Source organism: Lactuca virosa, chromosome 1, assembly GCF_052849685.1.
Source record: "Lactuca virosa cultivar CGN04683 chromosome 1, Lactuca_virosa_CGN04683_v6, whole genome shotgun sequence".
NCBI classification, from domain to species: domain Eukaryota; kingdom Viridiplantae; phylum Streptophyta; class Magnoliopsida; order Asterales; family Asteraceae; genus Lactuca; species Lactuca virosa.
Window position 1 is genome coordinate 145,577,183 of NC_136426.1, and position 27,037 is coordinate 145,604,219.

At 40.9% G+C, this 27,037-nt stretch overlaps 3 protein-coding genes across 5 annotated transcripts; all 3 read right to left on the bottom strand.

Moving 5' to 3' along the window:
- Positions 1-278: 278 nt before the first annotated feature.
- On the bottom strand, positions 279-5,694 carry LOC145159384 (type I inositol polyphosphate 5-phosphatase 13-like). Of its 2 annotated transcripts, XM_079078358.1 has the most exons (11): positions 4,498-5,693; positions 4,165-4,417; positions 3,272-4,088; positions 2,972-3,096; positions 2,787-2,871; positions 2,228-2,384; positions 2,082-2,122; positions 1,646-1,913; positions 1,425-1,548; positions 984-1,341; positions 279-804 (listed from the first exon to the last, which is right to left on the bottom strand). In XM_079078358.1, exons 1-11 carry the CDS (start codon positions 5,360-5,362, stop codon positions 442-444), a joined length of 3,456 nt encoding a protein of 1,151 aa, XP_078934484.1. In that variant the 5' UTR covers positions 5,363-5,693; the 3' UTR covers positions 279-441. The 2 variants fall into 2 exon arrangements, with proteins under 2 accessions (XP_078934484.1, XP_078934474.1); XM_079078348.1 differs by having other exon boundaries at positions 2,082-2,384; positions 4,498-5,694.
- Positions 5,695-18,644: 12,950 nt separating this feature from the next.
- LOC145159397 (uncharacterized) lies at positions 18,645-21,483 on the bottom strand. Its single transcript, XM_079078368.1, has 6 exons — positions 21,100-21,483; positions 20,065-20,253; positions 19,429-19,545; positions 19,191-19,340; positions 19,046-19,104; positions 18,645-18,939 (listed from the first exon to the last, which is right to left on the bottom strand). Exons 1-6 carry the CDS (start codon positions 21,265-21,267, stop codon positions 18,804-18,806), a joined length of 819 nt encoding a protein of 272 aa, XP_078934494.1. The 5' UTR covers positions 21,268-21,483; the 3' UTR covers positions 18,645-18,803.
- A 1,698-nt stretch (positions 21,484-23,181) lies between these two features.
- LARP6B (RNA-binding protein) lies at positions 23,182-26,267 on the bottom strand. 2 transcript variants are annotated; one of them, XM_079078391.1, is made up of 10 exons: positions 25,473-26,267; positions 25,043-25,124; positions 24,863-24,957; positions 24,700-24,771; positions 24,542-24,621; positions 24,350-24,449; positions 24,203-24,250; positions 24,050-24,115; positions 23,811-23,951; positions 23,182-23,737 (listed from the first exon to the last, which is right to left on the bottom strand). In XM_079078391.1, the coding sequence occupies exons 1-10, from the start codon at positions 26,070-26,072 to the stop codon at positions 23,447-23,449; spliced, it is 1,575 nt and encodes a 524-aa protein (XP_078934517.1). In that variant the 5' UTR covers positions 26,073-26,267; the 3' UTR covers positions 23,182-23,446. The 2 variants fall into 2 exon arrangements, with proteins under 2 accessions (XP_078934517.1, XP_078934508.1); XM_079078382.1 differs by having other exon boundaries at positions 23,811-23,957.
- Between the last annotated feature and the right edge of the window lie 770 nt (positions 26,268-27,037).

Consider the following 27,037-nt stretch of genomic DNA (forward strand, 5'->3'; position numbering starts at 1 on the left):
GCCAACTTAAATACTTTTATGTTCTCACGTAAAGGATTCGACTACTTGTCTATTATATCATCATTTCCTTGGTTGAGTGTTTGTGATTAAGGTTGGCCAGTTAAGCGCCGCACAACGAGCTTGAATGATAAGTCCATCACAATATCACAACATGCAACAATGAAATCATCAAATCTACAGTAATTCAGAACCTTTCTGTTTGCATAATGTACCGATTTTCGCACTAAATGATATTAATCCGTTGGTTCAACGAAAACGTTACAGTTTAAGCTGTCTATTGCACAAAATTTAACAATAAAATACATATGAACATTTTGTTAAATACAATCAAGGATCTTGGAATCTGGCACTCGTACGTATTTACATCAAGAAGCCAAGTAACATCCGATTCTTGTTCATCTATTTTGCATTCTGTACTAGCTAGCTAGCTTAATTCAAGAATCATTCATGTCTACTACTCCGATGATGATCATCACCATGTTTAGCAAAAGACCGGTGATGAGAAGATGGATGCTTTTTAGAACCATAACCTTTTGGTGGTGGTTCCATGTGCGCACTACCACTGCTACCACTACTACTAGCCTTAGGAGAGTAGCGATAGCGTACATGACACTGGTGACTTTTTGTTTCAGTTGATCGGCTGCCCCTAATTACTACCGATAACATCGCTACCTTGTCACGTGTGTCTTCCGACCTCCAACTTTGACCCACACCCTCCACGTCATCCGAGGTATGTGTGTCATCATGGTGGACCCATATTTCCGCTGTGCTTCCGGGTTTTATTATGCCAACCGCCGGTGCCACCTAAACCACGGTTCCGACTATTAGTTTTTTCTTTTAGAAAATGATAACATTCATCCGAGCACATCCGAGTTGTGCTCGAATGACTGGAATATTTAGGTCATCCGATATCAGATCTAAACAGTTATCTGATATCGGATGATATAGTAGTTGTTTCAATTTCAACTTATGGAAGTTGTTACCTCTAGCCAACGAGGAAATCCGAAGGAACCTCTTTGTCTATACTCAGGCTCTTCATTGTCTTTAATGGCAGAGTGACCATCACATAAGATTTGAAATATGGCATCATCTTTGGTGCTTTTGTTGGTGATTGATAAAGGTCGGGTGTCTGAATTTTGGAGGACGAGCTTGTGTGTACCGAGTGAAGTGTCGGGAACGCAACGTAGTTCTTCACGTATCGATTTTATTTTTTCGTTGGACTTATATATTTTTCCAAATTCTTGTCTTCGCACCGATCTATCAACATGGGCAACTTGGACTTTAAATTTGCAACGAACTGGTTTGTGATCGCTCTCTATCACGTCCATACAAGCTTCATACCTATCAATATCACCAAAAAGTAAAATGATTTTGAATAATATAACACAAGGGTAGAAAGAGAGAAGTTCCCCAGTGAGACCTACAGAAAAATAGAAGCCACAACAGGACATGCTAAACTGCATTCCGATGTTGGAGAAGATCGATTGTCTCGATATAATATCCTGTCACACCAAGCTGGAATTCGCTTTTTCTCCCCGGAATCATATCCTGAAAAAGAAATATCAGTAATCAGTAATAGACTTAGCCTAACATCCTCTTGACAAATTCTTATTTTCTATTAGTTACTGATAATTATTACACTTACCTCCTAAACCTGGTTTTCCTCTTTCAAACTTATAAGTAGGAGGAAATCTGATGAGTGCTTCCCTCATTCCATGAAAAACTTTCCCGGCTTTCATTTCGGCTCTAAGCTGGTCCTTCTCTCTTAGCCAATCAAAACTCCTTTGAGAAACAAAGTCGCGTGCTTCATCATAAGTTATTCCAAAAAGACGATAATTGAAGTCGCCACAAAAGATAACCATATCAGCTTCTGCTAGATCAGGCTTCCCCTCATCCGGATTTATAACCACAGACTGTTACAATAAAAAAAAATAACTCCACGTGAGAATCACACTTTCGTTTATGTACACCATCTCCAACCCATCAAAATGTGTATTTCTAGTATATTCTCTTTTATGTAATTTATAAATTGTCAAAAACACGTGTGATTTTAGTGATTATAAATAGTGGAGGAAACTTACGTTGGTAGGGCGAAGCGATTGAGCAGTAGAGGACACACAAGCTGAAAGAATGAGGATCAGCCATGGGAAGGCAAAGGAAGAAGAAACCCAAAATAAATATGTGGACAAGGCAAGAGAGCAACACAAAAACAGGTATTTCGCCATACCAGAAGTGTTATTGCTTGGTCGCCCAAACGCGATATTTTTGTAAATGTGATCAAAATCTTGGTTGCGCTTAGTCACTGCTTCCAAATGAGCTGCCAGGTGGCAGTTTACAAAGCACATTATTCGATCATATACTCTTAATCTCAACCCTACTCCACCCTGCTCAATAAACCATAACATTATCACAAAAATATATATATATACACTTTTAGGGTTAATGTCCAACCAATAGTAAGCAATTTGCTCTTTAGATATTACATATCTTTCAATTGTATTTAATAGGTCACTACACTTTTTTAGGTTATCATTACACCAGTATATATTGTAGATTTCAATATGTTAGAATTTTGACATTGTGGTGGTATCCATATGACAGAATTACCCGAGTGAAATGCATTTTAATGATGTAAGGAGAATCGAAGAAAAAACTAGTGACATGTTGAATACAATTAAAAGATAATTGACCTAAATATCAAATTGTGTATTATTAGTTGTCATTTTGTGACATTAACCCTTACCTTTATCATCTTGTGAGACTAAAGTACATCTATTCATGAATACCTTATTACCAAGTGCACGACCAAGGCCACAAGCGACTGCTCCAACATCAAGATCGCCTACGTGTGTTCTAAGACTCTTTCTTACCCTAAAAGGACGGATTTTTAAGAATGTAAGTGGGATCTTTTAAGAAACCCTTTAGGCTTTAGGGAAAAGTACAAAATGAAAGTTGGGTCTCAAAGAGTTACCATATAGCAATGAGCAAACCAGCCAGTTGCCTAGATCCTACGCGTTCAAAAGTAGATCCTTCCCCCATAGCCTTCCCCATGGCATCTTGCCACCATTGTCCATTAGAACTTCCTTCAACACCTAACTGCGTAGTGCAAAATGCAAATAATTTATTTCAAGATAATGCTATTCTTGTTTTTGAGTAATGATGTTAGTACATAGTAAAGTTGAGACTTTCTTGATATTGTGTATTTATATCAAGAAAGCAAACATTTTTAACATGGTAAAAACCTTAAAAAAACACAAAAGATCGATCTTACAGTTTCTTTTGCAGCAGACATTGCAAGAAACCCTGCACCCATATCCACTTCTTGCAAACCAACAACAAGAATGTCAACATCAGAAGCCTGAGATCCAACCCACGACACAAGTGCATCATGACATGGTTTCCCTTGACCAACATTCCATGTCCCCACCATAATCCTAACAGTTTCAAGTGTCGTATACATATGTTCTCTTTTCGATAACTCTGGTCTCAAAATATTATCAAGAGGTCCAGGAGATGAAATATACCAACCTCGTATACCACCATGTGTAGCCAAACTAAAAACAGATCCATTCCCAACTACCATTTTTATAACAGGTCCATTATGCGCAATCCACCCAGCAATCAAGTTTCCTTCAAGATCTATTACTTGAACCATTCCACTCACGTACCCGATCCATATTCTTGGCCCATAAGTGCAGAAACAGAGAACAGCGCAATGATGGTGATGAAAATCATGTAAACGGTTGCCATTTGCGTCCCATTGAACTATTAAACCATTTGAACACCCTGTCCAGATGGATCCATCGTAAGCAAGAAGAAGGGCTTCGGTTTTTTTAGCGTCTTCAGCTGCGAATGCGCCTGTTCCCTTCGTTGCAACTCGCCGGACTGCATCTGCAGCTCCGATGATGGCGTTGCGTGATCTTTGTAGAAAACTACCTCCTTGTTGTTTTTCTTTTTTGGACTTTGAATTACTGGGTCTTACACTAGGTTCTTCTTCCGGTGGTTGTTCTCTTTCCGATGAGTCAATTCGGTTGTCGATTTGACCATCTACGTTGTATACTTTCAAAAGCTCCCTCGTACGAGCGTCCCTGTAACAATGGTTTGAAAGTTTAAAGATTGAACTTTGAATGACCATGATGTTTATAATCGAGTGAAAAAAGATACCAGAGTGAGAAACTGAGGGACCCAGCTGCCCATACTTTTGCTTTTACTTTATCTGACAATAGAAACTTGACATCGGAAGAAGATATGTGACAGACGCCATTAATGGTGGCTTGGCTTTTAAGGTCGATACTTGAGCGTTCAACAAGCAAAGCAGCCATGTGACGTTCTTCAGGTGATAAAGCTAGCGACTTTTCAACTGCTTCCCATGGCCAGACCTTTATAACTCCGTTTTCAGACCCCATCCATATATCACCTGCAACAATGGCGGATTGAAAGAGGAAATCATAGGTTAGGCTACATTAATGGTGGTTGAGATTTGAGAAGATGGATTACCATAAGAAGAAGTGACCATGGAAAGAACAGCGCCACGCTGGTTAGCCTGCCATGAGAGGCCTTCTTTGAACGGAGTATCATCGGCGGGCTGTTGATCCATTTTCCATGATCGAATCTTACCATCTTTGTGTCCACTCCAAACCAATTTACTAGCACAATCAATCATCAAACATGTGGTGGGAGGTGTATTTGCAGATTCGTAAAAAGGGGCTGCATCTTCATCACCACGTCGAGCTCTACCGCCGATTCCGAGCCCTGGTTCGAATGCGTCGGAGAAATTCCAAAACCGAACACCGGACTCCTGACCCGCCCACAACTGCGTCTCTGTACAAGCAATCGTCCGGATGAATCTTCCAACTTGAGTCTCCTTTAGCGGGTGAGGTCGGAGTTCAAGGGCGGTGGGTCGACCTGGGTGAACAGCGGATCGAGAAGGGGCTTTGAAGATTCCGGCTCCACCTCCGCTTGCTGAAAATTCCGGCAAAGGGTGTTGGTCTTCGAAGGAGGATGACGAATTCGAATTGCTGTTGTGGCTGTTACTGTTGTTATTTCCATGGAAGAAGTGATTTTGGCTGTTGGGGTCGGAATGAGAAGATTCTGAGAAAGAAGATGAGGTGGCGTAAGGGTAAAAGTCATGGTCGTCATCTTCGTCGGAGTGGTTGCCAAATCCATCAATGGCTGCGCTAATACGGGCATCATCAAGGCTGTGCTGGCGGTGGTTCTGTTTTGGGTGGCGTTTGAAGTTGGTACCGGTGTTTGTGCGGAGCTGTTGTGAATGTGTTTTCCTGGTACCGGCGGTGGAAGGAGGAGGAGCGTTGGCCAGAGCAGACAAGGCGTCGGCATCGCCGTCATCCAACCCCTGGCTCATTTTCCCTTGTGATTGAAATCAATCAATCAATAATTAGTTCATCAATTGCAACGGATGATAACAGTTTCGAGAGCAATCAATCAAGAATTGAAACAACATTTGTGAAGATAGAGGATGAGGGTGAAAGGGTCACAAGAAGGAAGACGAAGAATGAGGCTATGCGTACGGACATGAGGATCTCTCGATGCCATGCAAATATAAAATTAAAATTGATGGCCATAACCATCTCTCTAGTATCTAACCATCAGAAAGTTCACAATTTTCTTTTAACATCAATACACATTTTAATTTATATCTCAAAAGTCAAAACTTCACAATTTTCTTTCAAAAAACGGCATGACTTATTTGCTAGTAACTCTTCTTAGCCTCAAAGGTGGTCTTTGTTTTACAAATTAAATTCTAACATTGGGCAGAAGAAGTTGCTAAGCCTGACGAAGTTGCTAAGCCTGTCGGGAGATAGAAGATGTACTATCGAAGAAGTTATAGGTTGAAGTCTTGAATAGTGGATTCAGAGACAAAGCATAGGACCAAAACACGTAATAAACACGAACAAAAAATATAACAAGGATCAGTATGTAGACATTGTCATGATACGCATCGTTTCCTAGTCACAAGCATTTTGAGAATCCAAGGAAGAGAGAGGACTATGTGAGATTTATTGTTTGGATCTTAGAGTCTTATGTATGTTGATATCAAGGTGGAGTGTTGTAATTATGTATGATACCTCTAGACATGACCAATTGGACATTGTCAAGGAGAAAAATAGGCCATTATTAGATGGTAGCTAGAGAATTGCACCACGATGTAGCGGTGAACTATTGTTTTGCCTGCAGAAGGCTTTTGCTAGATGGTTGCTAAATGATCTAGCATTTTACATTTTTAAGGTTATATGGTTGCGCAACTTCATGGCATGAATATGTCACGACTCCGGGTATGTTTGGTTGATTAAAACAAGTTTTGGGGTAGTCTTTGACCTAGTGCTTAGCCTCATTTCTCTTTGGCGATTTCTTTGAAGATCAAGGGTTTTGTTTCTTCATTTTGACAACTTGCAAGTGATTTTTATACCTCATTTGATTGATCGATCGATAATACAAGTTGTTTGTACCTCGTCTCATTGAAGGGATGTCAACCATCTTCCTAATTGTGGAACTATGTTAAATGCTTGTATATGTTTGTCATTTTTGACCTCGTTCTTGGCCTCGTTTTTCTCTGATAAATTCTTTGAAGATCAAGGGTTTTTTTCTTCATTTCAGTCACTCTTAATTGATTTGTAACCCCCATTTGATTGTTAGTCAATAATACAAGTCGTTTGATATCTGATGTAAATGAACATCATCTCCCCGTTGGTGGAACCACGTTAAATGCTCACTTATCTTATGATAATTTGTTTGTCATTTGCATTTTCTTTATTTCGGTATGTGTTACTCTCATTGCTATATATCTTATGTAACACCCCGATTCTCAGGTATCGATTTTATATAAGAATTTTCTTGATTTCAAGGTCTACTCGATGAGTTGGTTGCCCTAGTCGTCGAGTAGCAGCGGGTTGGTCTGCGTGTTTTAGTGACCTACTCGCCGAGTCCAAGAAGGGACTCGACGAGTAGGAACTGGCAGATTAAACCCTAAATTCCGGGGTATTGCACCCTATTTAAAGGATCATTGGCCTTCCCCATCCTCCCCTTTACAGCTCCTTGGCGCCCTTAAACCCTAAATCGTGTGTGTGTGTGTTTCTTTGGTGTGATAGAGCTTGGAAGAGAGATCTTGGTGAGGAACACTTGGAGGAAACAAGTAAAATCGAAGCTAGGAACTCGTGGGAAGCAAAGATATACATCAGTTGACACTCTCTGGAAGGTATTAAGCTGTCTCTTTGGCTCATCTCATCTTTAACCTCTTTTTGGGTGGGTTTTAGGAAAGGCTTTTGTGTTTGAGCCAAGATCTGAAGTTGCAACTTCAGATCTGGACTCCCTTTGGTCTCTAGATCCATAAAGGTAGCAGCTTTGGCACGTATGAGCTTTCCCTCAAGTGTTGGACTTCATTTCAAGCTTAGTTTTGTCAATTTAGGGCCTTAAAGCTTTGTATGCACGTAAAGTTTGCAACTTTACGTGATAAGCAAGCCTTGGAAGGTTAGATCTGCAATTTGGAGCATTTGCATGGCTTAAAAAGACTCTGTATGGATAAAGGATTTAAGAGACTCAGCGAGTCGCATGGTAGACTCGGCGAGTCCGATGAAGATTTTTGTGGGCTCGGCGAGTCAGATGGGTGACTCGGCGAGTCGGCTAGGGTTTTCCCAACCTTTGGACACGTATGGACTTGGCGAGTTGCAAGAGGAACTCGTCGAGCTGGCCAACAAGTTTACGGCCGCAAACCGTAGGAACTCGACGAGTCACTCTAGTGACTCGGCGAGTTGACTAGTTATGCCAGGAACTCGACGAGTATCTAAGGGTACTCGACGAGTTGAGGTCAACGTGGATTGTTGACCTTGAACGTTGACTTTGACTTTGACCAAGGGTTGACCAGTGGACTTCTGGGGGCATTTTGGGAAATTGGAAATTTATGAACATGGTTTGATGATAACTATGGGTGGTGTAGTTCGTGTCGGTGATCCGAGAGGTTGAGCTTATCTTTCGAGTCGACAGTTGCGAGGTGAGTTATCCTCACTATACTAAGGGGTCTAAGGCACCAAGGCCGGTCCATTGGATATGATATCCTAGCAGTGGTTGTACGATGAGTATGAGTAGTGTTGCATGCTAGTTTCTATGCCAGTTAGGTAGATCAGTAGGACTACATGTGTTGTTATGTGATTATCTGTATGCGCATTAGTTATGATACATGTTGACATATTATGTGGGGTGGATTGAGGTGATACTGCTCCGTGCGGTAACCAACAAACCTGGGAGCATTCCAAATACGAGCTGAGGGCCAGGTGGGGCATGCCAGACTCGTACTGTGGGCTCGGGAGCATTCCAGATACGAGCTGAGGGAGACTCATACTGTGGGCTCGGTGGCAATCCAGATGTGAGCTGTGGGCCCGGAAGGCAATCGAGACTCACACTGTGGGCCCAGGGGTATTCCAGACGGTATAGTTGTGGACCCAGGGCATGTTGTTATTTGTTTATGTGTTATGAGAAGTGTATCGGTTTTTTGGGGGAACTCACTAAGCCTCAAGCTTACAGTTTCAGTTTATTGTTTCAGGTACATCAGGGGTTCGCGGCAAAGCGAAGGTGTGATCGTACAGCTCCTCATGTTTTCTCTGTATTCTGGGATAAACTCTGATATTAGACTATTTTGAAAACAAATTTGTAATAACTGATAGATTTAAATGTTTTTGAAAAGTTTTAAATTGGCTTGAATTTTTGGGTGTTACAAGTTGATATCAGAGCCTTGGTTTGATTGAGTTGGAGGAACATTCGTGTGAATCCAGTCTCAAATCAAGGAAAAAATTTCAAAATGATTTCTAAAATGGTTTTTAAAATAAGTAAAAGAGGATGTAGGGTGTACGATCAGCCGGAGCCAGCAAGCAGACCCCAAAATACCATACAGTATTAGATTATGTGATATGTTAGAACAGCATGCTAGTGCTAGGCTAGGGATCTTCAGGAATTGCATGATAGAATTGCCTGATTACATGATGCCTGCTAGCCTAGGGTTTCCTTTATATGAGATTGACATCATTACTGTAGTTACTTAGTGTATGCATCACGGCTATACATAATTAATATCTTATAGCCTGAGAATGTTTGATTTGGCCTTATGTTTTGTTCTTGTTTGATTGGGAGCTTAGGGTAGGGTTGGATATTCGAAAGTCTATAGGGTCCAGCGTTATGTATGGCTAGCATACACTAGTGCTGCAGGGTTGGTGGAAGTTTCATGGATAGGTGGTTAGTGAGAGGTCGGGAGGCCAGTTATGAGATGGTTAGCCTTTCCTCTAAGGGAGAGGATTGAGCACTTGTCAAGTTATGTGTATTGTTAGGGTATTGTGGTGATACTTTAGACAAATATGGGTAGGTGGGGAAGGTAGTATGGGCCCGTACTACTGAAAGCACAGGACCCATACGCGTAGCAAGGAAGTCACAACCCCTAGGGCTTGGTTGGGAGTTGGTTCCCAGTTATTCCGTGAATTATCTGATATCTTCCTGTTGTATTTTCAGTATGGCGATTACGAGGCGTTTTGTGACCGGATCCTGATCGGGATCAGGGCAGGGTGATCAGGGTGCTCCGGCAGAGCCCGAGGTTGTCGGTCAGGGTGGGCCAGCAGTGTTGACAGAGGATCGTGTCAGGGAGATCATCCGCAAGGACGTGGTCGAGATTGTCCGGGGTCAGATTCCGGAGTTTTTTGGGACTATCAAGTCCGTCATGAGGGAGTATTTCGATGACAGATATGCAGCCCTTGCTGAGACGGCTGCTGCAGCAGCTACAGCGGCAGGAGGAGGAGGAGCCAGTCGGGCTTTCCAGTACAGGGACTTCGATAACACGAATCCCCCTACTTTTGATGGGACTCAGGACCCCATCAAATCCATGAGGTGGATTTCTGATGTGGAGGGGTGCTTCTTCACTTGCTCGTGTCCTACTGACCAGAGGGTCAGATGTGCCCTAAACCTGCTAAGGCTCGGGGCCAAGGACTGGTGGAGATTGAAGACAGGGTCGTACACTGATGATCAGAGAGCTGCTGTTACTTGGGAGCAGTTCAGGGATATGTTTTGCCCGGGTTGAGCGGGAACGGTTGGCTCAGGAGTTTTTTTTCTGAGACAGGATGGGTAGTCGGTGACAGAGATCACCCGCATGTTCACAGAGAGGGCGATGTTTTGCCCTGAGTTTGCTTCTGAGAAAGCTCAGATGACCCGTTATCTGAGCATGCTCAAGACTGACATCCGTCAGTTTGTGTCTGCCCAGCGATGTGATACTCTTTTGGAGCTACAGGAGGCCGCTAGGCGGCGTGAATTGGAGATTGAGCTGCAGTTGAGGGAGCAGCGACAAGCCCCGGCACAGTCACAGTCGGTGCCGAAGCGGTCTAAGACCGCGGATTCTAGGACCGGGAGTCAGCAGAGTCGCACTTGTGGAAAGTGCGGCAAGGGTCATTCTAGGGTTTGTCGAGCTGGTAGTGGGTGCCACAGGTGTGGCAAGGAGGGGCATTATGCGAAGCATTGTCGCCATCCCGCCACGGTTCCGAGTATCAGGCTATGTTATCACTGTGATCAGGTTGGCCACTTGAAGGCCAACTGTCTGTTGCTTGCCGCTAAGTCGGCGTAAGCTCCCGCTCCAGCTACACTGAGGATTATGGATGGGAGGCCAGGTAGAGCGGAGCCTCCGAAGGCTCAGGGGCGCGCCTTCCAGCTTACGGCCGAGGAGGCCAGGGCAGCATCGGATGGGGTTGCTGGTATGTTTCTATCCTTACTCTCATTTGTTATATCTGTTATATGCTTATCAGTTGTACCTGTGTTTAGGTACGTTTTTAGTAAACTCCTTGCCTGCATTGGTGTTATTTGACTCGGGGGCGAGTCGATCGTTTATATCTCAAACTTTCAGTAGTGAGTTCAGTCTGCCAGTAGGTGAGCTAGAGTGTCCGTTGCGAGTCTCCATCGCCAACGAACACGAGATTTCTACTTCTTCGGTCTACCGAGGATATGAGTTGGAGATTTTCGGAGTGTCCTTTCCGATAGACTTGATACCGATTCCCATGGGGGAGGTGTGTGTGATTGTAGGGATGGATTGGCTTAGTCGGTTCGGTGCCATGATAGATTGTGAGGGTCAGCGGATGGTAGTTTGCACCCCAAGTGGGGGAGAACTGATCGTATATGGCGAGGGTACCAGAGTGGGATCGGGGTTCTATTCAGCTGCCAGGGCTCGACAGTATATTCAGCACCGATGTGCGGGGTATCTAGCGTATGTGGTGGATATACGGGTCGGAGATCCGACTCCAGTCTCAGAGGTTCCAGTGGTTAGAGAGTTTACTGACGTGTTCCCGGAGGAGTTGCCAGGGATACCCCCGGAGAGGCAGGTTGAGTTCTGGATCGACCTGGTGTCGGGTGCGGCTCCTATCGCCAAGGCGTCGTACCAGTTGGCACCACCCGAGATGCAAGAGTTGTCTTCACAGCTGCAGGAACTGTTGGACAAGCAATTCATTCGACCTAGCAGTTCTCCATGGGGAGCACCGATCCTTTTCGTCAGGAAGAAGGACGGTTTGCACAGGATTTGCATTGATTATAGGGAGTTGAATAAGTTGACAGTGAAGAACCGTTATCCACTCCCGAGGATAGACGATCTTTTCGATCAGTTACAGGGTGCATCTTGGTTCTCCAAGATTGACTTGAGGTCGGGATACCATTAGTTTCGGGTCAGAGAGGAGGACGTGGAGAAGACCGCATTTCGGACTCGTTATGGTCATTACGAGTTCGTGGTGGTGCCATTTGGGCTCACCAACACGCCAACAGTATTCATGGACCTGATGAATCGGGTCTGCAGACTGATGCTTGACCGCTCGGTCATCGTGTTCATAGATGATATCTTGGTGTATTCCAAGACTCGAGAGCAGCATGAGGAGCACCTCAGGGAGTTGTTAGGAGTCCTGAGACGAGAACGGTTGTATGCCAAGTTCTTAAAGTGTGAGTTTTGGTTGTGAGAGGTCCAGTTCCTAGGACATCTCGTTAACCAGGAGGGGATTTTGGTCGATCCGGCCAAAATCGAAGCAGTCATGCAGTGGGAGGTGCCGAAGTCACCTTCGGATATCAGGAGTTTTCTAGGTTTAGCAGGGTACTACCGGAGGTTTATTCGAGATTTTTCTAAGATTGTAGTACCCCTCACTCGTCTGATGAGGAAAGGGGTGGATTTCCGGTGGGGCCCTGAGCAGCAGAGGGCGTTTGAGACCCTCCGTCAGCGGTTATGCAAGGCTCCAGTCTTGACACTCCCGGAGGGAGTTGAGGATTTTGTGGTGTTTTGTGATGCATCCATCACAGGTTTGGGGGTGGTCCTCATGTAGAGGGGACGGGTGATAGCCTATGCATCGCGACAGCTGAAGCCGCACGAGACGAAGTACCCTACTCATGATTTAGAGTTGGGAGCAGTGGTGTTCGCTCTCAAGATATGGAGACATTACCTATATGGGGTCCGTTGTACCATATACACGGATCACAAGAGCTTGAGACATATTATGGATCAGCCGAACCTGAACATGAGGCAGCACAGGTGGCTGGATGTAGTCAAGGACTACGATTGTGAGATCCTTTACCACCCCGGTAAAGCGAATGTGGTCGCGGACGCCTTGAGCCGTAAGTCAGCTGGGTCTTCCACCCCAGCGATATATATGAGGATAGCGGTGAATTCTCCGCTTGTCAGTTTGATCATAGATGCTCAGGTTGAGGGCATGCGACCAGAGAACTGGAAGTTGGAAAGGATCAAGGGTGAGAACACCCGGTTTGTAAAGGATAGCCGGGGATTATTGACCCGATGCGGTCGGGTATGGGTTCCAATGTCTGGAGGGATCAGACAGACAGTGATGGAGGAGGCTCATAAGTCTCACTTCTCTATTCACCCGGGGGCCACCAAGATGTACCGAGATTTGATTTTGAGCTACTGGTGGCCGTGCATGAAGCGAGAAATCTCTTGGTACGTCGAGAGGTGCTTGACTTGTAGGATGGTCAAGGTCGAGCATCAGAGGCCGCATGGAAAGCTGCAGCCCCTGGAGATTCCCATGTGGAAATGGGAACAGATCATGATGGACTTTATTACCAAGTTGCCAAGGACGGTGAAAGGGTTTGATGCTATATGGGTCATCGTGGATCGGTTCACCAAGAGTGCTCATTTCTTGGCCATGCGGGAGAGTTCATCGGCCAAGAAATTGGCCGACGTGTACGTCCGCGAGATCGTGGCTCGCCATGGGGTTCCGGTCTCCATTGTCTCCGACCGGGATGTTAGGTTTACCTCCCGTTTCTGGCAGAAGTTCCATGAGGAACTGGGCACGCAGCTGCACTTTAGCACAGCATTCCACCCGCAGAACGACGGTCAGAGCGATCGGACCATACAGACCCTTGAGGACATGTTGAGGGCTTGTGTCATTGACTTTGGTGGGAGCTGGGATTCCCACCTACCCCTTGCAGAGTTCGCCTACAACAACAGCTATCATTCTAGTATTTGCACCCCGCCTTTCGAGTTGTTGTATGGGCGGAGATGTCGCACCCCGATTTGTTGGGGTGAGGTCAGACACAGGGTGATGGGGCGGACGGAGGTAGTCTTGCAGACTACCGAGAAGATTCAGCAGATTAGGCAGCGACTGCAGACCGCTCAGAGTCGGCAGAAGAGTTACGCCGACAGACGCCGATCTGAGTTAGAGTTCCAGGTGGGTGATATGGTTCTCCTGAAGGTCTAACCCTGGAAGGGTGTGATCCGCTTCAGTAATAGGGGGAAATTGGGTCCCCGATACATTGGGTCATTCAGGATCATTGCCAGGGTTGGCAAGGTGGCTTATAGGTTAGAGCTACCGGAGGAACTTAGTCGGATCCACAGCACTTTCCACGTCTCGCAGTTGCGAAAGTGCATTATGGATCAAGAGGCAATGGTGTCATTGGATGATATTCAAGTCGATGAGCGCCTGAATTACGTGGAGAGGCATGTGGCCATACTAGAGAGGAAGATGAAAGTTATGCGGAACAAGGAGATACCTTTGGTGAAGGTACAGTGGGAGCATCGGAGGGGGTCCGAGTGGACATGGGAGCCAGAAGCAGAGATGCGGGAGCACTATCCGGAGTTGTTCGCCGCGGCAGACTTCGAGGACGAAGTCTAGTTTAAGTGGGGGAGAATTGTAACGCCCCGATTCTCACGTATCGATTTTATATAAGAATTTTCTTGATTTCAAGGTCTACTCGACGAGTTGGTTGCCCTACTCGTCGAGTAGCAGCGGGTTGGTCCGCGTGTTTTAGTGACCTACTCGCCGAGTCCAAGAAGGGACTCGACGAGTAAGAGCTGGCAAATGAAACCCTAAATCTCGGGGTATTGCACCCTATTTAAAGGATCATTGGCCTTCCCCAGCCTCCCCTTTACAGCTCCTTGGCACCCTTAAATCCTAAATCGTGTGTGTGTTTCTTTGGTATGATAGAGCTTGGAAGAGAGATCTTGGTGAGGAACACTTGGAGGAAACAAGTAAAATCGAAGCTAGGAACTTGTGGGAAGCAAAGATATACATCAGTTGACACTCTCTGGAAGGTATTAAGATGTCTCTTTGGCTCATCTCATCTTTAACCTCTTTTTGGGTGGGTTTTAGGAAAGGCTTTTGTGTTTGAGCCAAGATCTGAAGTTGCAACTTCAGATCTGGACTCCCTTTGGTCTCTAGATCCATAAAGGTAGCAGCTTTGGCAAGTATGAGCCTTCCCTCAAGTGTTGGACTTCATTTCAAGCTTAGTTTTGTCATTTTAGGGCCTTAAAGCTTTGCATGCACGTAAAGTTTGCAACTTTACGTGATAAGCAGGCCTTGGAGGTTGGATCTGCAATCTGGAGCCTTTGCATGGCTTAAAAAGACTCTGTATGGATAAAGGATTTAAGAGACTCAGCGAGTCGCATGGTAGACTCGGCGAGTCCGATGAAGATTTCTGTGCGCTCGGCGAGTCAGATGGGTGACTCGGCGAGTCGGCTAGGGTTTTCCCAACCTTTGGACACGTATGGACTTAGCGAGTTGCATGAGGAACTCGTCGAGCTGGCCAACAAGTTTACGACCGCAAACCGTAGGAACTCGGCGAGTTGACTAGTTATGCCAGGAACTCGACGAGTATCTAAGGGTACTCGACGAGTTGAGGTCAACATGGATTGTTGACCTTGAACGTTGACTTTGACGTTGACTTTGACTTTGACCAAGGGTTGACCAGTGGACTTCCGGGGGCATTTTGGGAAATTGGAAATTTATGAACATGGTTTGATGATAACTATGGGTGGTGTAGTTCGTGTTGGTGATCCGAGAGGTTGAGCTTATCTTTCGAGTCGACAGTTGCGAGGTGAGTTATCCTCACTATACTAAGGGGTCTAAGGCACCAAGGCCGGCCCATTGGATATGATATCCTAGCAGTGGTTGTACGATGAGTATGAGTAGTTTTGCATGCTGGTTTCTATGCCAGTTAGGTAGATCAGTAGGAATACATGTGTTGTTATGTGATTATCTGTATGCGCATTAGTTATGATACATGTTGACATATTACGTGGAGTGGGTGGAGGTGATACTGCTCCGTGCGATAACCAACAAACCCGGGAGCATTCCAGATACGAGCTGAGGGCCAGGTGGGGCATGCCAGATTCGTACTGTGGGCTCGGGAGCATTCCAGATACGAGCTGAGGGAGACTCGTACTGTGGGATCGGTGGCAATCCAGATGTGAGCTGTGGGCCCGGAAGGCAATCCAGACTCACACTGCGGGCCCAAGGGTAATCCAGACGGTAAAGTTGTGGACCCGGTGCATGTTGTTATTTTTTTATGTTTTATGAGTAGTGTATCGGTATTTTGGGGGAACTCACTAAGCCTCGGGCTTACAGTTTCAGTTTAGTGTTGCAGGTACATCAGGGGATCACGGCAAGGCGAAGGCGTGATCGTACAGCTCCTCATGTTTTCTCTATATTCTGGGATAAACTCTGATATTAGACTATTTTGAAAACAAATTTGTAATAACTGATGGATTTAAATGTTTTTGAAAAGTTTTAAATTGGCTTGAATTTTTGGGTGTTACATCTTATCGTATTTATGCATCCTAGTTTTGTATTTGTTTCGATGTTGGGTTTTAAATGTTTATAGGACCAAATCTTTGATACTTATTCAGGTAGGCTTTTCATTTGTTGAGATGTATTTTGATTTCTCTTACCAATATTTGCGATATGGAGTCAATTCTAGTTTTTCCTACCCGTTGTTCGTCATTAGTTCCATCACAAAATATTTGGATTCTTTGGTCCGTTCAACAAACTTGATGCTGACAAGTCGTATTTTTGTGTTATCCATGATTTAGATCGGTTATCTGAGGTGAGCATTTCGATTGTTTAGAGTTTTCTTTTTCAGAGTGCTTGCAAGCACATGATCTCATCATTCATTTGTAAGCCATTAGGGTTTGGATAATTGTTCTCTTTCCGCCTTTAATTTTTGTGTGTTTAACCACTGATTGTTTGTTCAACTTTACGATTTACCTATGTATGTATTTGATTGGGTGGAGAGGTTTGGAATTAAGGTTTAGTATATTGGTCATTAGAGCATTATCCATGTTGCTACTTTTTGGAGATGTTATGCATCTAACGTTTGTCGAAAGATATATATGGATTGTTTATTTTTAAGGCATGAGTTGTAGTCATTGTCTTATTATGCTCTTAGTATCATCCTACTTTGAATATATAATGAGTGTGTGTTTCACGTTTAGTCTTTGGTGTAACACCTGTTTTTCTAGGTATGCCTTAAATTGAAATTTTACTTAATTTGAGAAAGAGGGTTTTGGGAAAACCTTAGTCTGTGACGCATCATATTTAAAGTCGCGACGCGACCTTGTGTAGGTTGCAATGCATGGCCACAATCAGACCAACCCTAAATTCATGGGTCTTGGACACTTTTTAAGGGCACTAACTCTTAGGGTTTCTCTCATTTGTGGCTACGAACCTCCAAATACTCTTGATACACGAAACCTTAGCCCCCACTCCATATTCCTTGAGTTTCGGTGCCTTTTGTGTATAGCTTGAAGAAGAAGAAAGTATCCTTCCTTTATTCGCCGCAGGAAGAAATTCCAACTATGCTGCCTTCTAACGAGAGGACTGGAATCCGAGCTCCTAGGCAAAAGCTAAGGTTCAAAGGAGCATAGATCTAGGAATTTCTAGCCATCTTACCATCTTAGGGTTTCTCTCATTTGTCCCTTTTTGTCATGTTTTCTATGGAGTTCGGAAAAGTCCAAGTCCAAAGGTTGCTTGGGATTGTTTTCTAGATCTAATGAGGTGAAAGGAGTGTATGCTCAAGCCCTCTTGAGTTATGCATCAAAGTCTTGTCATGTTGGCCTTCTTTAGATCTAGGGTTTTGTGTAATGCTTAATTTGAGTTTGCTTATACATAAAGTTTGGATTTTTATCCATTAGGCACCTCCATAGATGGTGTCTGGAAAGTTATAGTCTTTGTATTAGTGGATTGGGGACTTAATAAGAAGATATGGATCTGCCTAAAAAGTGTGACACGACTAAAGAAGGGTTGCGACTCGAAGTTTGAATGACATCGCAATTATTTTGTCGTCTAGTGGTCACGATGCGACTAGGACCTGGGTCGCGACACAACTCACCGTTGAACTTTTGTCTGGGTTTACTTTTGATCAAACTTTGGTGGATATGGAGTTTTTTTTACTGAGACTTGACCTCTGGTTGGTATTGGTTATTGAGATGTGCCTAATGATGGATTTAGGTGTTTCGCGTTAGTTGATTTCCTTGAGGAGACTTGTGCGTGAAGATTTGATTGCTAGTGTCAAGTGAGCTTTATCACTATACTATGTATGACATTATATGTCCTTTGTGTGGTAGGATGTATTTATACTGTTAGTATGTGGATATGTGATTAGACTAGATCAGTCTTCTGTTATGATAATTGGTTAGTCCTATGTGTGGTTGGCCAAGAGCCTTTGGCCGAGTAGGAGGATGGTTGGGAGTCTATATGTCCTTTGGGATGTTGACCCATTGAGGTATTGATTGTGAGCCAACTAGTCTACCTATTAGTTGAAATGTTGGTTGAGTGCCTACTGCCCACTAAAGTGTTGACTGTAAGCAACCTGTTGGTATGCATTATATGTGTGATGGTATATATGATATATTAAGGAACTTATCAGGCTTTGTGTTTACTCTTTAAAGTTAAATGTTTTTCAAGTTGTTCCGGTGAAAAAGAAAAGGGTGTGGCATGACTGTACTCGCATCCATGATTTGTTTTGAGGCTTCCGGTAAACTCTTATTTATGTATTCATGATGTTTGAAACAATTGGACACTTATGATTTTTTTATGAAAATGGTTTTTGTAATGTTTTACTTATATTTTAAAAAGAAATTACATTTGGAGTGACCATTTTGGTTTTGCTACCAAATCCATCCAAGAAGACCCAAAACAAAGTCAAATAGAGGTCTCTGCATCATGGATTTGTTTGTTGTACGAAATATTCATGACTTATTTGTTGAAGTGTTTATTAAAAATAGTTGAATATCATTTCTTTTTCATTACTAGAGTAACTGATGAAGTTTCCACAAACACTTGTCAGATTTTGTTTCAAAGTTCCAAAATTAGTCTAAAATAATAACAAATAAATAACAAATAAAATAAAATAAACAAGCTTCGCCTTTTTGGCGATGAAATTGCAAAAGGGAGTGAGTGACTTCTCTATATTGTTCCAAAGAAGAATGAGCACAAAAAAGTAGAGTGCTAAATTTGATTTGTACACAAAAAACAAAAACACCCCATCAAATCAAATATCAATAATCAATCCAAGTAAAATAGGGTTACAATCTTCCTCATATTCTTGGCTTCTTGACATGTCTCCATCAGCAATCTGCTGTCATGGAATGCAAAACAAATCACTTGCTGCACTTGAGATATTATATCCATGTTACACAGCCTACAACAATTCAAAATCAAAATCAAAAATTATAATAATATAAAAAAGCTAAATCTGTTAAAAAAAATGATAATAAAAGAAGGTTCTTTTTTAAGATTTTACAAACCTGCTGGCTTCAATCAATGGGAGATGATCATTGTGTGGCTTTTCAATCACATTCTTCACCTGGATATCCAAGAAAAAAACATATCTACTTTACAAAGGGTAAAAAGGTAATTTTGTATGAATAAAAGTAAAAACTAAAATCTTACTTTTGAAAGTAACTCTTGGCTTTCGGGAGGTTGTTTTTTCAAACTTTGAGGTAAGATTACAGTAAGCAACTCTGGTCTTTCAGCTCTTAATGCACCTCTGATTACAGCTGCATTTGTTCCAGAAGCTCCTGATGTAAAGATGTGATTTTTCTGCATAAAATAAGTCTTTAATGTAATGATACATCACAAATATATAAAAATATAAAAATTGATTTCACATTTATGTAAATATATATACCGTTATAACCATAGCATAACTAAGAATCTCAATGAGTTCTTGATGCATGAATCCCATGTTTCTTGTCCCAAAGAATCCAATGTTTCTTGGACCTTGTTGTTGGATTGCTAGTAATTCCTGAAAAAAGTAAAAAAGTAATCAAATTTTAATCAGAAACTCAAATAAAACTATAATAAAAAGATGGGTTCTAGTTATTTTTAGAAAATAAAACTATAACTAACCAAAATCATGAAGGTTTATAAATAACAATGAGTTATATTACAAATGTTCATTCTATTGATCCATTCCACGAAAAGGGAAACTCCGGAATCCGGCCTAAGGAATGGAAATTAACAAAATGGAAGGAATCAGATTCCTTTGTGAATGGTCTATTGACTATTCCATTCCATTCGGGAATCAGATTCTTTCATGAATGGTTTAATTTCATTCCATCATGCAAAACAAACAACTTTTTTTCATTCCAACGGAATTAACCATTCCATTCCTTCCAATTATATCCACATCAACAAAGTGAAACTTTTTTTCAGTTATGTATGTATAACTTGACATGTGCAATAAGCCAATAAGTGATTCTTGATTATAGCTGGCAAAATCAAGATTTGAGCTAATTTTAGTGATGATAAATGAGGCACAAACCTGTAGGTAATCAACATCAGGGGCAGGTTTATATTCTGAGACAAGAACAGCACCTGAGCCTTCCACAATGGTTTGAGCTTGTGTAGGAAGTTGAGATCCAAATTCATCATCAGAACCAAACATTTGCACTTCATTTCCATCTTCAATCTTTAAACAACCAATTGCTTGATGTCTTTTACCACAAAGCCACTATATCAGCACATAAAAAACAGAGGGCCCTGGTAGTAAATTATCAGTGAAATCAACTGAGCATTCAAAGAAAAGTTTAACAAGCATGTAGAGGTCAGTTTTGGTTAAAGATGAATGGAATCAGTCATTACATTCTATGATATGATCATTGATGTTTATAGACAAAATAAACAGTTTTGTTATTTCATTTGAATGGAATGAACCATTCCATTCCTTCCCCGATTCCATCATACCAAACACTACCCAAGGGATTATAGGTTTCAATAAAGAAGCCCTTGGATGCAAAAGAAGTCAGTATTCAGTAACCATATGGTGAACTTGTAGAGACCATATACTGATTTAGGATTTTGAGAAGAATCTTGTGATTAAGAGAAAATCAAATAAAATTAGTCAATAGTCAATACAAGGTTAACAACATGACAACAAACAGATAGACAAAGTAACAACAGAATCCAATCATAAAAGGTCAAGAAACTGTTGAAAGAGACTCCTAAATCACATAATTAATCCTAGGAAACTCCACAATTGATCAACCAACTGGGATTTGTGTTTATGGATGGAGCATAATAGATACTGGATAGAAAAACATGGCAAACTCTGCAGCAGAAATCAAGGAATTAGGTTGAGATCTAATGAGGAGCACTCTATAATAGAAAATGAAGAATCCCAAGTTTTTATTCAACCAAAACGTAGAAAATTGAGAAAAAAAACAAGTCTGTGAAGAACGAAGATATGAAATCAAACAAACTGAAACGAACTACGCATACTAAATATCCAGAATTCAATTCCACAGCATATCAAACACCTTGTATGGTTGAGATAGCGAAAAAGGGAGCAGGGTTTTACCGGCTTCCTGGTGAAGAGAGTTTGTGGACCAGACACCTTGAGAGAGAAAGAAGATGATGATGATGAAGAAGAAGAAGAAGGTGAAGAAGAGAGACGTGAAGCAGCAGTAATAGTAGCAGCACCAGTAGGGGTGAGAAGAGGCAACAACAATAGCCTCGTCGATGTCATTTTCTTCTTGATTTCTCCTCCTCCGGCTATAAACTTGTTCCGGCGACCAGTCTGGGTATGAATCTGTGCCCGTTTTCACCCAATTTTCCGGCGACCGTCGGTTTGTGCTTCAGTTATTATCTCTTCTTCCCTTCTGCTGTGGGAGAGTCTCGAGAGAGATAGGAGGGGTCGGGAATTTGAGGAGAAAAAGGGCTTCCCTTTTTGTACCCTTTCTAATTTGCTCTTTCTCTTCATTTATATATATTTTTACCTAAAGTTGATGTATTTAAGATTATTATAAATCAAGATGTGTAATATTTTAATAATATGATGACATGATTTAAATCTGCTACTAGAAATTAGATAAAACAAATAACATTATTTTTTTTCACTTTTAATACATTTGATAATATACCTCCAAATTTCGTAATTCATAATAACATATTAAACATATACAGTAATAGCAATAGCAACAGACCCGTGTATTTCATTGGAAATAGTGTAGGGAGGTAGATATCAACAGTGGTTCCTTCAAGTGGTGGATCTATGTAGGTGCCCAGGATAGCATGTGGTACCTTTCAAATTTTCAGACGTACTGGAAATTTTTTGAGATTTTATTTAGTGCAGTCCAATTTTTTCGGTGTGCTACCAATGACATTTCGTTCAAGCTCCGTCACCACCTCCCTAGAGGGTAAAACAGCGCGTCTCAAGATGATTTCTGGCATGATGAACCAATACCTTTCAAGAGAGGCAAAAACATAAAATGTAAATCCAAGTAAGTTGTAATACGTATTCATGAATAAATCAAATTAAAAGTCTCAAGATCTGATATGAATAAATTAAATTAAAAGTCTCAAGATCTTATAGTTGCAAAAGAAACAAACAATAACAAATCATATGTGAGAAGTAGAAAAGAAATGTTACAAAAATACATATTAAACATATCTAATACATATATTAAGATTTACATTGTTACAAAAATACATATAATCATCACCATGTTATTCTTGCATTGTTATAATTTGCATTTTAGAAAAGCTATGATATGTTGCCATTTGGATATAGTTTTTACTGGAAGTATTTTTTTAGTACGATAGTTTTTGAAGATCTTAAATATTTTGTTTTATTTTTTTATTTTTGTAACAACCTATGTTATGGTTGAAGCTTTAGGAATAAAATAAGCAGTTCTTCTAGTCGATCTTTATAAACAAAAAGGCATGGGCAATAACCCGCATCATATGATGTAGACCAGTGGGCACCCCTCAGCCCTCGGATCTGGCAAATGCAGCCAAAGTCGCCTTAGCCGTACTAACACCTCCGAGAAATCTACTGCATGTTCATGATGTTCATGCGCAAGCAAGTGTCTATCAGATTTAAATACCGGTTGTTTTCTAAATGTTTCATACCACTTTCTAAAACAACGGTTTCATACCAAATGATCATCATTAGACTATCCAAAGTGCTACCGACACAAAGGTGCTAAAAGGGTAGTCACCTCATCACAACACATCTCCACCACCATTACCACTAGGGTGGTCTCAACGCATATATATATATATATATATATATATATATATATATATATATATAGAGAGAGAGAGAGAAAGCAGATTTCTATAAAAATCATTACACTTTGAAGTTTTTTCGTTTTAACCACCGAAAGAATATTTTTCTAATTTATTTACTCATTGAGACTTGGATTTAAAAAAATATAAAAAAACACACACACACTTGATATAAAAAGCCTGACAAAAGCCAACGTGTGCATCTATCTAACCAAACCAGTTCATGTCAATTAGTCATCTCTACGTTAGAGTGTTCAATTTGGTTTACTCATGACTAAAGTTGATGCTATGTTGTGTGCATCAACCTAACCACTTCATGTCTATTACATCTGTCGGCTGGAAAACTCATAATTCACAAAAAGACACCAAGTCGACGAAATGTTATTCAACATTTTTATATAAAAACCTCCATCAATCCTTCTCTTCACTTCAAATTACATCTTTGCCCCCACCCCATCTCACCTTTTCTTGCATATCCTAACGTTACCAAACAAAGGGTAGAAACAACAATAACCAACCAACATCTAAAAAAAACAGTATCTCCAAAACCAAAAAAAACAAAAAAACAAATTCTGTTTTTTACTTTATAAAATATAGCACAACACTCTCAACCACAAAGAAAAATTTTAAAAAAACTAGTCAGAAACAGAAACAACCAAAGGCTTCCCCCGCCCCATAGCAAATCCCCTCGTGCCATCTGGCATACGTGGCCCCGGAGGTTGCTTCCCCCCACCACCACCATGCTCAGGGGTATTTATGGAATTTCCCAACACCGGTGCCACCACATGAGCCATTCTATTGTTGTGATGATTATTATATTGTGACCTTCCACGCCCCTGCCCCTGCCCTTGCCCCTGCCCTTTCCCCCGCCCACGGTTCCGCCCTTTTTTATGCCCGCCCTCTTTCTCATTCACCTGATCTTCAACCTGATACAAAAAGTAATCAAAACAAAATGACGAATCTACCCTTTTGATATCAAAAAAAAAAAATTATTCATACTATTATTTGCTCGTTTGACTGGACATCAGATTGTTGGTTGGTGTCTTCCACATGTTGATCTGATGTGGATGTGTCATCTTCTTTTTGGGCAGCCTCTTCTTCCTGCCCAGATTTTTTTCCACGTGCTTGGGCAGCTTTCACCTGAGGCTTTTAAAAAATTTAAAAAAAAAAAATCAGCTTTATAGTTTATACATTATTAATCAAAATGTAAATATATATTAATAAATATAAGCACAAACCGGGCGTCTTAGTAAACGAACTCTCAAACCATTTCTCCAGCTTCCCTCTTTGTTTAGCTCCATAACCTAAAAAAAACAATAAAATTAATCAAATCTTGAAGGAAATAAAAAATATTTATATTTTTTTTAAAGATTATTGGTATTGATACATACTGCTTTTTCTGCAAGCTCAATGGACTCGTATTCCACAAAAGCATGCAACTTTGCCAAAAAAAAAAATCAAAAAATATGAAAGTTAGATATTTATAAAGAAAAAATAAAAAATAAATAAATAAAGCACATTGCCTATATTATGCATACCTTGTTACTGAAGAGCATACCATCTGCTTTTGCTGTTCTTGAATTTGAAGATGGCCCACCGTTTGAAGCTTGAGGTTGACAAGTACGGATTGTTTTTACACTGATGAAAAAAATCAAATACTAGATTACTTACATAATGTCTTCTAGAATGTTCTAGAAAAATGATTTGACTTAAAGTCAAATGTATAGTACCTTCCAACAACTGAGAAAACCTTCATTAGGTTCTGATGACAATGATCCTCAGGTAAATTTTCAGCAACAATTATGCGAGACTGTGAGGGAAATAAATGTGAAAAAAGATTCTTAAAGTTTGAATCTTGAACTTTGTCAATGGATGTATAATTGTATACCTGAAGCTCTTCCATGTCTGACTCGGTCAATGGATGTTGACGTTTGACTTTCTTCCCATCTTCACTAACCATCTATAAATGAAAATGTAGAAGTTAAATTTTTAAGAGAAAGAGAGAAATTGTTTGTAAATTGGAGTGGGAAAATGTGTTTAAAGAGCTTCACCAGTTTTGTAGAGTTTCTCAGTATGTTAGCAAGCTGGGAGTTGCTGTTGACAAGGGCTTTGATTTTCTTGAAAGATACAACAACAGATATTGGCACTGAAAAAATGGTGAATTTGAGGTTAATGATATTAAGATGTGGAATTTTGATTGTTTCTCACGTAATGGAAGGAGTGGATCTTACCATATCCTTCAGGATCTTTGTTGATGAACCTCATTAAATGATCAGTAGTTGCCAAATTTATATCACTGAAGTAATATTCCACCTACAAAAGTTATATCATAAAGATGTCAATTGTGAAGATCAAAAGCACCATAGATTTATTTCATAACAACATCTTCACCTAAGCAAACAATGGTGTAAACAAGTTCCTACTTATCTGTCTGAATATGTATTCAAGTTAGCTTTAGAGATTGAAGGAGAAAGCAAGACGAGTAAGCATACAGATTACAGAAACACATTCCTATGAATCATAAGTCTAATGTAAATCATCAACAAAAATAAGTACCCTAGTTCATAATAGCAATTGAGAAAAAAAACAAAATTAGACAAATAAAGCATCAATTCACTCAGAATCATGTAAAAGCAAGTAGAGATAGGGGCATAACCCTGCCTGATTGAGAATCTTCTGAGTAGCTTCATCAGTGAGACCATCTTTTGAATCTGGATCTCCAAGAACTGTTCGCTGAGCTTGAACCGATACATCCTTATGATCGAGGAACCCCGTGGCGCCATTAAAGGGGCGTGGATGATTATGATTATGAGTGTGATTATGATGTTGGTGATGGTGATACTGAAGCGGAACATGATGATGGTGATGATGAGGGTGATGGTTTTGCACAGGGACAGAAACGGGAACGTGAGTCGGGATCGGGGGGTGAAAAGGAGAATTAGGTGAAGGATATACATGAATTATTCCCGGAGAAGTCGGAGGAGGGGAGATAACTAGCCTCGGCTGAGATAGATCGGCACGAGTAGTGACAGTAGTTGAAGTCGTAGTAGAGGATGACGACGGAGAAGATGCGGCGGTGGTAGTTCGAGGAACAAATTCCGGAGCCTTAGCGTTGAGACGACTAGAGGATACGTTACGTGTGAGAGTTGGATTGTTGGTATCAGTAGAACTTGAAGTAACAGTAGAAGCTGGTTGCTGAAGATCGTCATGGTGGATTACAGATTCTAGGGTTTGGGAAGAAGATGGGGGTTCTTGAGCCATATTATTGGGTAATTGTATGTATATGTTGAAGGGGATCTGCTATGCTTGAAGTGTAGAAACCTAGGGTTTGTCTGATGCAGACGAAGCAAGATCCCCCCTTCCTTCTTCCTCTCTACCTGTGTCGATGGAGACACTACAGAAGGTTTCCCTGCCTTTCCACAACCTTTCCCCCTTCACTTATTTATTTTACCACCAAAGGAAAAAAGAAATACAATGATTTTGATATGGTTTTCTTTTGATAAATCTTTTACCTAAAATAACAATTATACATTACTTTTTATTTATTCTACAACTAAATATCTGATCATGTTTGTTGTAGTTCCTAAAAAAATCTTTGTCAGAAAGAAAATTCATGTGTATCTTCAATATTGCATAAGATGAGTATTGTGACTTGTAGGGTACAAGTGTCCAATACATTGATTTTATAAGATATTGTCAAACAATTTAATTTAACATGACCTATCAAACAAATTCAATTAGATACTTATTGAATCGGTTTTATTCGTTGGATATCCAATATATTTAATTGGATCCATCTAAAAATTTCTTCTAAACCGAATCCATTATATATTGGATATCCAATATATCTAATTGAACCATCTAAATTTCATTTAAACCGAATCCATCTAATTTTCAACCAAAATATGATAGCATAAGTAAAGAAAACTAAAAACAAATTAAAATGTGGAAGTTGATGAACGACCAACCTGGAAAGGGAGGACACAAACTCGTGAAAGTTTTGATTAGGGATTTGGGGCTTTCAAGTTTCGGTTGCGCCTTTTATATGTTTCTGACTTATTTTCATTATATTTTTAATAATGTTTTTTATAAATAATTAAAATTTATATTAATAGTTTTTAATTAATTGGAATTTGATATGTTTAATTGCATATCCAATTGGAGAGAAATTAGATTGGATTAGTTCGGTATTGGGATTGTCATCCAAAAACCGACCGATTCAATTT